Source organism: Podarcis muralis, chromosome 6 (genome assembly GCF_964188315.1).
Source record: "Podarcis muralis chromosome 6, rPodMur119.hap1.1, whole genome shotgun sequence".
NCBI classification, from domain to species: domain Eukaryota; kingdom Metazoa; phylum Chordata; class Lepidosauria; order Squamata; family Lacertidae; genus Podarcis; species Podarcis muralis.
In genome coordinates this window covers 53,492,389-53,509,810 of record NC_135660.1, presented here as the reverse complement: position 1 = coordinate 53,509,810, position 17,422 = coordinate 53,492,389, and the positions used below count along the sequence as shown (strand labels likewise).

The following is a 17,422-nucleotide window of genomic DNA, read 5'->3' as shown; positions in this document are numbered from 1 at the left end:
CTAGACAGCCAAGGTTTCCCCAACGCTGAGTTAAGATATATTGCTGCAGCAAGTGTTGAATGAAAATTAACTGGGATGGAGGGAGCGGGAGAGGCACAGAGCTTGACATCAGGCCCTCTATCTGATATTATACATAGCAATAATCCCAAAAGGCCTGTTGGGGATTATGCTAATGACAAGAGAATATACAAAATTTAGTTGATTAATGCATATTTCCCTGCTTAAAATTTTGTATATTGACCAAGCAATGTGCCACAATTCCCTCTGCACATTCTCTGTGAGGCAGTTGTTAACTATTCAAATTACATTCCCTTTAACCATCATTTAAGTGACACCTCCTCTTTGACCTTTTATGTTCTTGCTACTAGTTATTCTGCAAAAAAAGCCTAATGCTCTTCTAGGAAGAAATCTAACTATGTCCAGTCCATTCCACAGTAACTTTCCATAATCTTTCAATGTGGCTATGAGCTTGTTGCTGAAACTTATTTTCATGAGATTTTATTTTCAAGGACTATAAAATGCGGGGGTGGGGGGGTGGAACTCTGGCTGCCAGATTGTTTTTTATAGCTTCTATCTGAATATCTGCACTTCCAAAGAAGTGTGCATGCACATGAAAGCTCATACCAATAACAAACTTAGTTGGTCTCCAAGGTGCTACTGAAAGGAATTGTTTTTATTTTTTATTTTATTTCGACTACGGCAGACCAAAACGGCTACGTACCTGTAACTATAACTCCATTTATATTGTTCATTCTATTGGGCATTTAAAACAATTGTTGTGATTCCACACTAGCCATATGAAAAAAATGTTCATGGGAGGTAGTTACTGGAAGAAGGAATACTGGATATGAATACTGTTTCATAAGGGGACTGCATTATTCCTGCTTATGCACAATGAACGATTTCAGGTACAGAAGATTAATACCTTCAGATGTGTTACTGAGCCCACACATACTAGATATTTCTAAAGAATAGCAGAACTGTTAGAACAAGCCATTAGTATCTCCATCCTTTATATAGCAGTTTCCTATTCTACAAGGACAGGTGCTGCAATCATTACACTACCTTTGTACTAACTTTTATTTATGTAAACTTCCTGATTACCATTTCCATTCAGAAGTTCATGGTTACTTGACAGTTAGCAAAGCTCAAGTCAACAGCTAGAACATTCCAGGACTTACCTCCCCACAATTAATTTAATAGTGTTTGTGCAGACTCCATTCAAAGCAAGAGCCAAGGAAACAGCTAAAAAACAAAATGAAACAAGAACATAATAACCCAGAACCACAGCATATAGAGCCAGATTCAAGTCAGTTGTTGCACTAGTGCAACAGGATATTCCAACCCTCTCCTCTCCACATTCCCTCCCCAAATCTGTTCAAGAAGGTCAGAAGAACTCTCAGAATAGAGAGGGGAGATCATCCCTCCTGGCAAGCAGAAATGCTTGCACTGAGGGAACAATCTCCTTAGCATGATGTTGAATTCCAACCATACATTTTAAGTGTTCAGTATGTTGAGAACTCAGAAATAGATTGAAATAAGAGTCTTCAGTAAGGTTAACTCATAGCTTGTAAATATTCAAAGCGTGTGTGTGTGTGTGCGCGCGTGCGCGCGCGCGAGTGTGTGTGTGTGTGTGTGTGTGTGTGTGTATCACCCTTCCTTCAAAAAATCACAGGGTGGTTTACAATCTAAAATATTGTATACAGGCTATTCTCAGAGAACCCACACTAAAATCAATGAGCAAGTTAGTCATTTCAGTAGATCTCCTCTGAGTATGACTTACAGTAGTCAGATACAACTCAAATACCCAATTCTCCTTGGTTTTCTTGCATCGTGGGTTTGTGTCTTAAAGTTGCCTCTTTATTGGTGAGATAGATGGTTTTGTGGTGGGCTCCAATTACACATATAGCACTGATGGAGCTCATAAGGCTCCTGATTTCTTTAGCTCTACCTCAATAAGAGATCTTCTGGGGTACGTTGGGTAGTCCCCCACACTCCTGAGGTTTGGTCAGCCTTTAACAGGGACTGAGCCTTTAGTGTAACTGTCAAATGCCTTTACCAACAGAGGTGTGGCAGGAGTCATCCATGCTTTCTCATCAACACTGGACTGCTTAGCAGGTCTTTAAAAGTCTCATTGTTTCTCCAACCAGCTTTTATCAAATGTTACTGTTCTTGTGCCATGTTTTCAGGTTGCATATCACCTTGCTAGCTTTCCTATAAAAACATGGTTTATAAATATCTAAATAAAGTAACACTACTAACCAATTAGGAAGCTGGGTGGTGATTACAAAGTTACACTGGGAAGGTCAGCCTTGTCAAGGAGTCAAGGAGATAAGAGGAAAGTGGACAGGAGAAAGCAAATGGGTCCCAGCAAGCCAGCAATCAAAGAAGCAACAACCGATAACAAAAGACCATCTAGGAATCTTCCATCCAACCAAAAGGACAAGCAGGGGATGTTGGTCAGTTCATTAGCATCCAGAAAAGTTATACAGAAAACTGCCAAGTGCTGAGACCTACAGATCCTTAAAAGTGAAAGAAAGCTTCTCCCCAACTGCCTTGTGGCTTTGATTAAAAAGCATCCTACAATATTTTGAGATAGATCACTCAGGTGAGACTTGCTCCATGAGGTCTTGTGTTTTGTTTTAAACAGGCATCCCCAAACTCGGCCCTCCACATGTTTTGGGACTACAGTTCCCATCATCCCTGACCACTGGTCCTATTAGCTAGGGAAGATGGGAGTTGTAGTCCCAAAACATCTGGAGGGCCGAGTTTGGGGGTGCCCGTTTTAAAATCTCATGATGGCTCTCTAATTCAAGGTGCTGATTTTAAAAGGCCACACAGTGAGACTTATGTATATTTTGAACTAACTACACCTGGAATCTTGCATATCCAGTGGCATGAAGACTGCGCTAGTATGAGAGAAAAGCCCACCAATAGCTTAGTATTCCCCATCTTTGAGCAAAATATGTGTGGCTTCTCACTTGTCATAGTATTCCAGTGGAGTTCTTGCTCAACAACAAGTTATTTCGACTAGTATAAAAAGGCCTGTTTATGCAATACTAATTAAAGAACAGCATTTCATGGCCTCTGTTAACAAACTTATAGGGCTTTGTTACTCAGTGTTCCTTTCTGCAGAGTCATAGCACTGTGCAACACTGTTTTTTTAATTATTATTTCAATAGACTTTATTGTAAAACAGTCAGGTCACAATACTACGTCCAGACCATTCTGCCAGATATGCAAGCTACAATGCTTGACAGGCAGAAAGGATCAGTTTTAGTAGTATACTTGAGAAGTGAATAAAGTTAGGTGGCAAGGAAGCACAGGGTCATCCAGCAATTATCTGAAGTCATTCAATTGTCCTGAAAACTTCTGAACAATCGTTTTTTAAGGGTTACTTGTGTCTCAAAGAATTTATTGGAAATGCAAGAATGTCGCAGCACAAGTCTGTGGTATTACCTTGAGATGCTTCTGGTTTGAGGAGCCAGAATTAAATCAAGGTGTTGCCGTATGAATAGCATTCTTTCACACTTTATGCGCCAGCAGAAAAGTGCTGGACAGCTCCTACGAAACAGCTTTCTTGTGTAGAATGTGGCAAGACACTTCACACTTTCGTGATTGAAAGTATCCTTTTTTGCAATAGAGGTAGACAACCCAAGTAGCTACAGTGCTGGAAGGGTCAAAGTTGACATTAAATATGTGCCATTCCAAGGAACAAGTTCCATGAAACAGCTTTGCAGCTGGTATGAAGAAAATAACTATGAACGGTAAATGAGCAGGGATGCCAATAGTTTTGTGGTGGAATTGGAACTCTTCCACCCACAGTTCTTGTTTATGTTCACACTTCAAATGACTCAAGTAGGTACCTTGAAATAGTGGCATGAGAGTACGTCCTCAGTGACTGCTCAAAGCAAATGTGTCTTTTTCCTCGTGTAGCATTTGGAGAGGCCATAAAGATTTGCTAAAAAGCAAAGCCACTGAAAAGGCTAATGTAATAGGAAGGGACATGTAACTCTGGTGGTCGGGGCAAAATAGAGTGGAAAGGGGTAGAAGGGAGGGAACTGGTTTGATGGAGTGTAATGGGAGGTGACTAGATCTTTCCAGTCCCCAGTTGCCCACAGGCTACTTTGACAGGTGATGCCACTAGCATGATAGCTGCTTTGGCTTCAAATGAAAGAGTACAACCCTTTCTTCCTTAAAATCAAATGACACCTGCAAAGGAAGATCCATTTTATTCCCAAGATTAATTCAAACTGGGGATACATAGGAAGATTTGGATTCTAAGTGAATTCCTGGATTTTTTGTGTACACATCATGTGCAGGGATCCTTAAGGCTTTCAGAGGTTGCTGAAATAATATTTTTATTATTATTATTATTATTAATTATTATTATTATTATTATTATTTATTATTATTATTATTATTATTATTATTATTATTATTATTATTATTTGTATGCCACTCTGGGTGGCTCTCAACAGAATATTAAAAGCACGATAAAACATTTAAAACTTCCCTAAACAGAGCTGCCTTCACACGTCTTCTAAAAGTCAGATAGGCATCCAATTCAAAAAGCAGAGTGTGTTGGCTGCAAATGAAGACTCGAGAGTGTACTACAAGTTCTTTTGTCTTCACTGCAGCTTCAAGTTTCAAGCCATGGCTTGAACTTTTCTGTGCCTGGTTATCATATATGATCCTGGGAAAGGTTGCTGGGCTTAGCCTAAAACTGCCTGGCAGTCTGAATGATAATATAAGGCTTTGGTGTGGGGCTCACTTAGAAAGTTTAGAAATCTCTCACTCTTTCTCTTTAGATCAATTACCACAAGAAGAAATGTAGGCTTCTTCCAAATAGCTGCAGCAGAAATTCAAGCACGCACACCGCTGCTCATCTCCCCAAGGACAGAAAGAAACACTATTTAATACAACCTTCCACTGCCACATAGCTTTCGCCCACTCCTCTCACCTTTGCCTGTTCTTTACTGCTCTATCAGTAATTTCTGCTGACTTTAAGGTGCCGGAATGAACACAGGTTTCAGGAGGAATAAAAGCTCTTGTCTAACAAAGCCCAGGAAATGTTGGTTGTTTTTGTTTTACTTTTTCTTTTAAAGGTATAAAAACATTTGACACATGCTTCCTGAAAGAAATAAAAATGTTCCTCCCACATTTTCTGAGAGCAATAGCTTTCCGATAAAAAACAAATAAAAAAGCAAGAATATGATTTTCAGTTTACCTAAAAAAGCTTCCTTAATTTCAGTCTTGTCTGTCCGTCGAATGATTTTCACCACAAAAATGACAGCCAGAGGTGTCAGGAATGAAATGGCCTATGAGAGAGATATAAAAAGGCATCATTTGTTACTGCATCTTCTCTCCATCAGTCCCATGGAATCAATAATTTCCAGTTAGCTTCATTTAGATGATCTGGCTGAATTATCTCTGGCAAGTTCCCTAGATTAGAGCAAAGCTGCATGATCACTATCTGTAGCCAAATAGCACACATGCTTAAAAAAAATAAAAATTAAAAAATCAGAGGCTTAGTTCTGAATCTTAACTGATATATAAATCGCTTGGAGCCCTACTTAAAATGTGTCAGCTTTTAAAATGGAAACTAAGAGCTAAAAGAGGACAGATTACTAAATTGAAGATCAGCAGTGTTTCCCAGAAATAGCTACACTGTTTGTAAGCCCCAAATGTGTGGAATCTCTGTGTGTACATGACAGTCTAGTATGTACCTCATGGTAAACCATAGTTAATGGTTTCCCATGAGCACACCAAACTGGGTACTTGCACTACTTCCCAATCACACCAGGGAGAAATAAGCCATGATCCCTGGTTAAGTATTATGTCCAACCCAGGGAACATGATTTGTTTCTCTCCAACAAACCAGAATCAGTAAGCCAAGAACAAACATTAACTACATTTTGTTGTTTGTTGGGTTTGGATAAACTCTAAGGCAAGGATCATGGTTGGTTTCCTCCCAACACAAACTGGAAAGCATAGGGCAGAGTGGTATTTGGTGCGGATCAGGAACTGCAGACAGAAAGGAAATCAGCAGCCTCCTTAGGCTTGAGCATGAGCTTCCATGCATCCTTGATGTGTGGGTTTATTGCCTGGTATGTAATGCACCTAAATGTTTGCAGCATCAGGATCTATTCTGATAGATAGTATACTATAAAAATAATGTTGCAAAGTTAAACAGTAAACTAGCCTGTATGATTTTTGCATTCTCTTAGGAAGCAAGGAATCCCTTGCTGCCATAGACAAAGCAAAGTTTGGCACAAGGATGTCAAGGCAGTTCATATTGCTTTGAATAGGTTTTCATGCTAGTGATATACAAAAATGCAACCTAGTGGTGGTGTTGTTGTTTTAAAGCAGCTATGTTGTTGACCCTGGTACCACTAGGATGCCAGTGTAATTAACTGGCAGAGTCAGGTAGTTATTACTTTGGGGGCGGGGGAGCAAGCAGACTATAAGAGATGCTAAAAGACCAACAATAAAACAATTCTTTAAATACATTAATAGCAGAAGGCTGACTAGGGAGGGCGCCGGATCCTCTAATGGAAAGGAAGTCAAAGGTATGCTAAAGGAGAATAAGGAGATTGTGGAGAAGCTGAATGAATCCTTTGCATGTGCCTTCACAACAGAAGATATAGCACAGATCCCAGTGTCTGAACTAACTTTTGCAGGAAGGGAGTCTGAGCAACTGAGGGAAATGGTGGTGACAAGAGATGATGTTCTCGGCCTAATAGACAAAATTAAAAATCACCAAACACCAGATCCAGATGGCATCCATTCTTAAAAAACTCACATTTGAAATTGCTGGTTTTCTAATGAAAATATGTAACCTGTCCTCAAGATCAGTCTGTATAGCTGAGAACTGGCCAATGTAATACCAATTAATAAAAGGGGGATCCAGAGGAGATATGGGAAATTTAAGAGCAGCTAACTTAACATCACTTCTGGGAAATCTGATAGAAAGCATTATAAAAGATAAAATTATCAAGGCATGTTCAAGAAGAACAAGTCTTGCTGAAGCAGGGCCAGCATGGTTTCTGCAAGCGCAAGTCCTTTCTCACTGTCCTATTAAGTGTTCTTTGAGAGTTTCAAGAAGCATATAGACTAGTTGCCGGAAACCACAGGAGGGTAGAGTGTTCTGGCATTCAAATCCTGCTTCTTCATTTCCCACAAGTATCTGGTTGGCTACTGTGAGAACAGGATGCTGGACTAGATAGGCCACTGGCCTGATCCAGCAGGATCGTCTTATGTTCTTATGTTCTGTTCCTTGTTAACAAAGGGATTAGAGATCCACAATGTTCAGCCACAATGTTTCTGTGCAATGGCATGGTGTGTGTGTGTGGGGGGGTTCTACTTGGGCTCAGTTCCCCAAGAATTGACAGTGTTCCTGTTCTTGCTTCCAAAAAATAAGGGAATGGGCTGATTTACAGTCCAGAGGTCTGGTAAGTGGAAATGCACGGGGCCTTGTCTGCTGTGAAATATGCCACTGCCCACAGCTTCCATCACTCTTATCACAAGCCTCATAAGCTTCATTAGTGCTGGGACACTGCTACCATTCATCATTTCAACTTGTTCCTGCCACTCTCACAGAAAGGATTATTTTTGTCTTGAGATGGGATTACGATATAAAATGTAAGTCTAAATTCAAAAGGCCCAATTAGTTGGAACAAGACTTACAGTGAAATCCTATGTATGTTTACTCTGAAGGAAGTCTCATTGCATTTAATGGGACTTACTCCCAAATAAGCATGTATAAGACTTTCCTTATACATACGGTAAGTTCTGGAAGCCTTCTCCATTGCTGCAATTATGTAGGCTCCAGACATCACAAGTTTGCACCTGTGTTTACCATCCAGTTACCATATACAATATGACACATGAGAACCTCATAGATGCATGTGCGTGCATCTTTTTTAAAAAAATATTATTATTCCAAATGTTTGCAGGCTGTTAAGGGGGAAGAAACTTCTGCCTCTTCGGTCTCTTATTTGTATAAAGAATTGCATCGTACCACATTCAGACAAATGAGCCTGTCTTTGATTATCCCTTGGATAAATGCGTTTGGTGAGTTAGCTTTTCCACAATGGCTATAAATCATATTTTTTAATGCTATAAATCTTTAAGCAACCTGTGTTTGTGTATATAATTGAGATTGGATTTTGAGCTGTGTATACTAGCGGTGTGGCATCAGCTCTGTGTGTTTGTATGAATAACGTGAGGTGATCCATGTTAACAGGCGTGTCGAGGTGGATCAGGGAGTTCCCAAACTTCTGAGAGGCTCTGCTGTCTTTTTCCTCCTTTTTTGTACATAAAGTCAACCTCTCAGCTCCCTACCCACTGCCTTATTTTGCTTTCCCGAGAAATGAAATGAAGCTGACTAGGGAAATGTCAAGCAGTCAAGAAAGAAAAAGTTGGGTCGTTTGTTTTGACAAGCAGGTCTACCTTTTAATCACAGTGAATTATTCTCCCAGTGAACTCCAATCAAAGTTATTTAGGGGAGGGATACTGAAGGAAACACACAGATCCTCCTCCTTATAATTTTGGCTGGGAAAGCAGAACAAAAGTGGTTGGGTTAAACCGTTAAACTATGGGGGTGACCTGCTTCCCCACCAATCATTCTTTTTTTCTCTCTTACAAACAAAATCATAGCACTTTGTTTTTTCTTCATGGAGGGTACTTCCAGGAAGAGTGATGAGGAAAAAAAACCCTAACTTTTCAGGGATTTTTTTACTTCAAAGGTGAAATCACTGAGCACAATAGCCAGTGGACCTATTTCTCCAGACTTTTGTGGCTTTGGTACCCAGGCACCATGTATGAATGTCCCCTCATGTCCCCAGTTTTCAAAATGATTGCCCAAAACAATGTGAGAGAGGGAATGTGTCTGCTATTTTCTCGTCCTCAAATGGTAAAAGTCTGCCCTTGCAGGGAAATCGCTGCCACATATTCTTCTGAAATTTGGCAGGCTTCATTCCTTCAGAGAGCATCCAATTCTGGCAGAAAATAGAAGAGGCTAAGTCTTTTTTAAAAATACATAACAAAACACCAACACATAAATGCCCTGATAAATTTGTTTGAAATTTGGCTGGCACAATCCACTCAGGAAGGGTTCCTTTGCAAGCAAATGTCAACCACTTATGTGTAAAGAGGGAAAAGTTATAGCCTTTTTAAGATTCCACATTATAGCCAACAGGGCCAAAACAGAGCTTTGTATTTAACCAATCTGACTGGGACCCAAATAACAAATCAAATTGGAATGACACAAAGCAGATTTGAAACAGATTGGGCTGTAGAACCGCTCCAGGTATAGGACGGTATATAAATCCAGTAAATAATAATAAATAATAGAACGCTACAGATACAAGGCTAATCGTGTGATTGCTGCACACACCTAGCATGTGCATGCATACAGTGGCGTAGCGTGGGGGGTGCAGGGGGGGCCGGCCGCACCGGGCGCAACATCTGGGGTTAGGGCAAATCCACAGGTTAGGGGGCGCAAATCCATGGGTTAGCGGGCGCAAATCCACGGGTTAGGGGGCGCAAATCCACGGGTTAGCGGGCGCAAATCCACGGGTTAGGGGGCGCAAATTACTTGCCTTGCCCCGGGTGCTGCCAACCCACGCTACGCCACTGCATGCATATGAGACTAGTAACACCAGCATTTCCTGCAGCAACCATGATTTGTGAAGATGACCTCAGTAACGTGAAGTGTGGAGCTGCCCTTGCACTAAAGAAAGCTGCTCAAAAGGTATTCCAAGCAGGTTAAAACAGGTCTCCTAGCCACCGGCAATCATACACAATGCCCTCTCCTGAGTTCCTATTAATATATGTGGGAATTCACAGAACATTTCCCTCTGTTGTTCTTTAAACTGCCTGAGGGCTGAACTACACATTATTGCAGTAGATCTATGGTTGGCTGTCCAGGTGCTTTTCCTTCATTAAAGAAAAGAAGATGTCATGTGGGGATGGGCTGCCAATTTGTCTGGAGCACATAAAGGTCCTGATAAGTTTGATGGGCTTCCCTTTATGCGGGACATGATTAGAGCTCCCTGTCCTCTCCCCCCCCCTTTTTTTTTAATGAAATGTAGTCGTAGAGCAACACTGCCAATTTGTTGAGAGCAGCAGGTTCAATACTTCCCCCTGAAGTTTTCCCACTCAAAAATCCTCCCCCTCCGGTGGGTGTATGAACTCAACGGTGCTTAGTTTATCTTTTGGTTGCTATTTTGTTGGTGTTGTTAATACTGTTCTATAGATTGTAAATGCGGTGTTGACTCGTTAATCATATGGCATGACTTTTGCTTTAATTGTGATTGTTACATTCAGCTTATCTTTTTAGTTGTTGCTTTGTTAACAGAGTTTTATAAATTGCAATTGTTTCACTGATGATCTGTTACTCTATATGTTTTATGCTGTATTTGTGATGTTCCATTTTGTTATTATTATTTATTGTTTGTAAGCCACTTTGGGACTCATTTGAATGAAAAAGGGGCATAGAAATATTAAAAATCAGATCAAGTTAAAGCAATCAATCGTAAGCTACCTTAAATCTTTTTGTGAACTTTACCATCTTTCCCCTACGTATCATCCTTTCCTTTCCTTTTCTTTCCTTTCCTTTCCTCTCTGTTCCTTACATAGTATCAGATTTGCTGTCCTTTGTCTTAACTATGCTATTTTCCAGCAACAGAGATCCCTGCATGCTTGTCCCTTCCATTAACTAATATAGCAAAGCCCCATATTTACAAATTAGCCACCTAAGTTCGCCTAACTCCAAGGTCAGTTCTAGCCCTGACAGCAACCAACTCATAATAGCATAATGAATAAGAGTACTTTGTGTTTATGCACACCCCAAAAATGTAATTATAAATACAATGCTATGGTGTGCAACTCTAAAACATTCTTCTGTACTCCCCACCCCCCTTCAAGAGCCAAGGCTAATTGGTTGTCTTTTACAAGTTATTATCTCTCCTCAGAATAAAATCCATAAAATAATCCTAGATGAGATCTCCTCTATATAATTCCAGGTAATGTTTTCTGTCCTGCCCGTGACATTTTCCTGGATAGTGGCTGCTTTCATGGGTAAGACCTTCTTAAAATCAAGCACATTCATTATCTATCCTGGCAGCTGAAAGATACAGAGCTGTACAAACCTTCCAGAAAAGCACTTCATGCCCTCTCATTACTTCAGGAAAACCCACTATCAGATAAGATTTAATGTGTGTGCTGAAAAATATTGATTTTCATTTAGGGCCACCTGGATAATATTTTTCCTGGATAATATTTTTAATAGGTCACTGCTGTACTGAAACACACACACACACCCTTTCCTTTTAAACAAAAAAGTCAGTGGACAACTGGGCAGCCTTACTGTTATGAAATGAAAGGAAGCCATGTTTTGCTCCTGAAGTGCAGAACAACACATCAGTATACAGAATTTGCAAGATTTTACCTCCCTCTCCAATCAGAGAGTAGATTCATACCTATCTACGACACCCAAGTACAAAATGCTTATGGCCCATGCCAGAAGTGAGGGGCACACTATGTATTAGGAGGGCTTGGACCAAAAACAGGCCTAATCTTTTCCCAGTTGACAACTTGTGTTTGTTAAAGAGAGAAGTGCCATGAAAAAAAACGTATGCATGCAGAGCTGACCTCAAACATTTGGCCATCTGAGGTAAAGGACAAGATAGTGCCAGCCATTCTGTGTACAGAAGACAACATGATTGGCAGTTCAATATTACTTTAGTGCTGGTGACAGGATCTTGTCCATACAGGCTATTTTTTGGGTGAGGAGGGTGCTACATGGTGCACTCAGCTCTGATCTCTAACAGAACAGAATGAGTGGTGATTCAGGATGAATGGCTATAGGGCTGTCCCTGGCATATATTCTACCTGAGGTAATCACCTCACTCTGCCTAATGGTAGGGCTGGCCCTGAATGTATATCCTTTGCAACAACCTCAGCTATGCATGCGCCTCATGAAAGGTTAAGGAACACAGAACACTTCTGTTCCTTTTCAATAGGAATCCAGAGGACTGAATCCATGTTGCAGAACTTGTCTGAGCAATGTCAAACCCAAAAAAGAAAAGCTAGCCTGCCTGCTCAATAAATCCACTGGTGCTGAAAACAATTATATACTTCAGGCCTACTGGCTGGCGCTGAACTTATAGCAGTCCCACATCTCACATGGCAAATGCATGTGGTGCATACAGTATGGGCTGTCATCTCCCTCAGCAAACAGGTTTGCAGTACACAGCAAGGTCCTCCAGCTGTAAGACACCAAACTGACTTGGTAATATTGCCTGGAAAGCCAGATAGCATGATGGCACAGAGTCCATGAAGAAAAGCAGGGAACCCTCTAGCATTCTGGCCCAATCCCTGTTAGAATTACTCTACTGCCATCTGCACTGGGAAAAGATCAGAACAGTAGGCTAGACAGACCATCAGGCTAACTGCTGCAAGAATGCTTTTTCCCTCTCACTCCTCCAAGGAAGCGTATATGGCAATGATGAAACTGACAAGTTGGGGAGGAGATGTGGTGGATATTGAACAAGAGATGGGTGTTTAGCTGCAACCATTTGAGTTCCAGAAGCCTGCTTTGATTTACAACCACAATTAGATCAATATTTAAAATGCTTTGGGATCCATGTTTACCTGACACAGGGAAAGCAGACTGGCACCAACAATTTTGGTTGCAGGCAGACATTTTTCTATTTCCTGGGGCATCTGAACAGCACCAATGATATGATATTGTATGGTTAAATCTATTTCAAATAATGCTCTTGTAATACACACAAACACACACAATCTTTGGTTGTAAATCAGTTTTGGAACTTCTGGAGAGGGAGTGATATATAAATTGAACAAACCTAATTTGACTGGCAGTCAACAATTTATAAAATGAGAACATCAATCAATCAGAATTTGTGACAGGGTGGCTTAAAGAAATGTCATACTGTCCTTCACCCCAACATGCAAATAATATCATGTTCCATTTATTTTCTCACTGCAGCCTGCGACCGTAACTGTTCTTTTAAAAATGTACTCATTTCCAGTTTCGCTTAGCTAACACACAATCATCAAACAAGCCTCACACAGCCGTCAAACAATCATTAAATCTCTAGTACTTACAAACATGAGGCGTGTAGGTATGTTGTCAGATTCAACCAAAGGGTTTTTATAGAGCCAGATCTCTTCTGGCTGAATAACTCTCTGGAATGGATCCAAAAATTCTGTAAAACTAAACAAAACAATAAAAGAACACATTGTTTCACCATGTACCTGGAGCAAGAGACCTCAAAAAGTACATCACGGGAGATTCCCACTTGCCATATTGAAAGAGAGACATTGTTTAATCAAGTGCAAGCAAATACAAGGCAGAAAATGTTTGTTTATCTCCCTTCTTACCCTTACCCATCTCTAGAGTCCAGGGTGAATTCTATATTACAATACGCAAACAAAGACATAGCAAAATAAAACCAGACTAAGAAAACAGAAGACATATTATGAGTTGTATCCAATGAAGCTGTTGCACTTGTGCAATAGAACTTCCCCTCCTACCCCCAGCAACCTCTCATTGAACACCCTTAAAATGGGTTAGGGGATTCTCCAGAGCAGATTTTAACAGTTTGCAGGAAAAGTAGAAGAAGTGGAAGCCATGTTACATGAATGGTACTCCACTCACTGCTTTATATCTCTAGTTCCTTATACCATACAAGCTGGGGTTTTCCTCACACCACTGTTGTCCAAAATGAAAAGGTTTCAGCAGCACGAAGAAAAAAAACCTGAGTTATGTGGTAAACTTACAAAGCAGTGACAGACAGTATTTGGAGCAATGAGTCAAAGACAAAATGCCTGAAGTATTTTATTGTTGCCCAACACACTTTGGAAAATAACAAATTTGTTCTTCAGGAGCAAACTTCCCCATCAGCAACCTGCGAAAATATAGTACTCTAGCTTTCTCCTTTGCCGAACTGTTAAGGAGGATTGTCCCATTGAATAAATCTCTTGTTTCCAAAATTTGTTGGGCAGCAATATAATATTTTGGACCTTTTCCTCCACTTGCTTCCCCTTTGTTTGGCCTTAGAGAGTACAGTCGTGCCTCAGAAGTTAAATGGAATCCGTTTTGGAAGTCCGTTTGACTTCCAAAACATTTGGAAACCAAAGCGCAGCTTCCAATTGGCTGCAGGAAGTTCCTGCAGCCAATCGGAAGCCACAGAAGCCCCATCGGACATTCGGCTTACAAATGAACGCTCGAAAACCAGAACACTCACTTTTGGTTTTTGATTGTTCGGGAGCCGGAATGTTCAACTCCCAAGGCATTCAGGAGCCGAGGTACTACTGTACTTGGAACTACCTGAAGAGCTTCCACAGAGCAACCATAACATGTAAACTGACCCCCAAGAGGCACACATCTGTCAAAGCTGCCACAAATGGCCACACATAGAAACACAGGAGCCTGGCTTAGGTTGAGTCAGACCACTGGTCCATCTAGCCCAGTCATTGTCTACATTCATTGGCAATGGCTCTGCAGGGTTTTAGGCAAGGCTCTGGCCAATCTAGAGATGCTGGCAATGGAACTTGGGACCTTGTGCATGCAAAGCAGATTCTCTGCCACGCAGCCACAGCCACTCATGCATCTCAGATCTGCAAACCAATGGCGGGCACAGCAACAGTGGGTGTGGCCCAACAGACACAACTCTTCATTCTCTATCCAAACAATCAAGGGGTATTATCACAGATCAGGGACACAGGCTAGTCAGGTTAAATAACTAGAGGAGGGTCCAGGGCCAAAGAGGACTGTAGCCTGGAGTGGTATAGCCTGGACTGAATTCTATAAATCCCTGGAAAACTACGTTCACCCTCTGGGGCTGAGATTCCCCACCTGTGATCTCTTTGTTCCCTCCTACCTCCCAGTCTTGCATTGGATGGGTGAAAAACCTATTAAAAGATGTGTTCAGAAGCGTTTTTGAGCAGGCTGGCCTGCACAACCTGTGGCCCAGCAAGCCAACGTGACCCAAAGACTCATTCAAAATACTGGGTTTGCTACCTTTCTGGGAATGCAAAAGCAAAGGATGAGGCGTTGTCATGCATCTGACATGCTTGAATGCATGCTGCATTCGGCATGCCAGCTCATCAGTTTTTTCAGGCCTGCGTTACTGTCAGGGCTGCCTCAGGTCCCAGCTCACAAGAGACCAACGCCAAGTCCAGTTTATATACAAACATGTTTATTGAAGTTCATTGTACGCTCCACAGCCGAGGCGCGCAGCCCCACGTCTGTTACGCTTAGACCGCTGAAGTCCCCTCTGAGTCAGTCCCTCCTCTGCACCAGTTTAAGAGGGCTGTGCTGCTCCACCTCTTCCTTTCCTTCCTTTTCCGCAGGGTCTTCCTGCCCCCTGGGGTTTCGCCCCTCCTGGATTCCCCTGACGCGGAATCCCCAGACAGCTCTTCCCCCCTCCTGCGTGCTTTGGGACCTGGCTCCTCCTCCGGGCTCCCTGTTCTTCCGCGCGCCTCCACATTTGAACTTGGCGCGCGTTCGCAACCGCTAACCTTCCTCTTGACAGTTACACTACTCCCTGCACTACTCCCCTCCCCTTCCGGGAGGATGTCTTGCTCCGATCTCCCCTCCCTCTCTGCTTTCGGACCTGCTTCTCCTGTCACTCTGGAATCTCCACCCCCTTCACTGCGCTCTGGCGGAGAAGCCGGTCCCGACTCCCAGCTCCCACTTTGGGTTCCCCCGCTGGTCCCCTGCTCCTGACGAGTCCCCCCTGTGACTCCCCTTGGCCTGACCACAGGCGCCCCCTTCTGGGAATCCTCCGATTCACTTGAAAGACTCATGGAATCCCTCAAGTCATCGTCATCCTCTTCCTCGCTGCCCTGGGATTCTTCCCCCTCGCTCTCTGTCTCCTCCCTCACCTGTGCCTCTGTCCCTGAACCCCTGACAGTTACCTTTTGTTTTATAAAGAAAAAGTAAATGTAGTCACAGCAACAAAATCCACTGCATTTAAATACTGTCAGATTGCTTCCTTCTACATTTCCTCTTCCGTCTATGTAAAATGTTCAAATTATGTCTTTCAGCCATATGCGGGGGAGGGAGGGAACAGGCAAATTAACCTGATGAAAGCGAACAATAATCAACTAGAGTCACAACAGAAAAAGAAACTCCTGCTGAAAACTTGGCTGCAAATCCAAAAAACGAAACAGCACCACTACCCCTCCCGTCAAAAGACCAGTTGTATTTCATGCTGTTTGTCAACACTTGTGCAGATATGAACTCAGTAGTACAGTGGCTCCTAAACTCTACAGACTGATTATTGGAGGTCTTGGCAGACCACTTTTTTGCCTCTTTTTTAAGCATTTGTAGTGCACTGTGCTAGATACCAAAGTCATCACTGGGGGCCTGAATGAAGCTTGTGGAGCCCTGGTGGTCAATGGACCTTATTTTGGGAACCTCTGCTGTAGTATATGAATTATCACCTACCCTGCAATCCCTGCCCCCCTCCTCAGCAAAGGGCTGTTCAGAAGGTGCAAACAATTCCTAAAGACCTATCTATACGTACAGGATTTCCCTGGCTCATAGCATACATTGCACTCCTCTGTTTTATTGATGTTGTTGATGGATTCTTTGTTTTTTCTGATGTATTTCTTTGTATTTTAAGCTATAGTGTGTGTGTGTGTGTGTGTGTGTGTGTGTGTAAAATTATTCTGTTTTAAGTAAACCCATTTAGGGATTTCTTATATTAGGCAGTCTATAAATATTATTAGTAAAATAAACAAATTAGGTTTTGAGAAAGAGCTCGTACAAACAGAATAATTTCTCTGGATTTAGGGTTATTTTTCTCCCATTATGCTCTTCCACTTGGTCAGAAACAGCCCTTCCATGATCAGAAGAGGCTTTCTGCTAGCAGAAGGGGGATGTTTGGATCCAAGCCATTATGTTTTAGCAAACAGGAAGCTGTTGGCTGCCAATGTAAGCAAAGGGTTTTTTTCTCTAATGAAAAAGAAGTCACAATCACCTTTTTCCCCTCTTCTGAAATATCATAAGTGAACCTGTCGTATCTATGGCTCAGCACTACCAGCAACTTTGTGTGCAATTCCTGAAGTGGCCATTTTACAATCTACACACACACACACACACACACACACACACACTGTGTGTATGTTATAAATCTGTGCCATCAAATTACATAACATCCATTCAGAAATTAATTTGATCAGGGGATCACCCAAAAAGGCTAATCCTAACTAGGTTTTCTGAGCAAGAGCTTCTTTCCAGAACATGCAGCATAATTAGCCATTTCATTGAGCACATTTCCATCTGTCATCCCCAATGCACACCCATGAACTCCATGCAAAATAAATGCCATCAGAACCAAATGCCAAATTCTGAACCAAGAAGTTGGTTCAAAGTTACTGT

At 41.8% G+C, this 17,422-nt stretch overlaps 1 protein-coding gene across 1 annotated transcript in view; it reads right to left on the bottom strand.

Annotated features, from left to right (window-relative positions):
* Positions 1-17,422, bottom strand: part of PLPP4 (phospholipid phosphatase 4) — an 85,905-nt gene that overhangs the window by 42,390 nt on the left and 26,093 nt on the right. The window contains exons 2-4 of the mRNA XM_077930289.1: positions 13,138-13,246; positions 5,231-5,321; positions 1,182-1,245 (exon numbers count right to left, since the gene is read on the bottom strand). Of these exons, the coding sequence (XP_077786415.1) occupies positions 1,182-1,245; positions 5,231-5,321; positions 13,138-13,246 (264 nt within the window). The remainder of the gene's footprint in view (positions 1-1,181; positions 1,246-5,230; positions 5,322-13,137; positions 13,247-17,422) is intronic.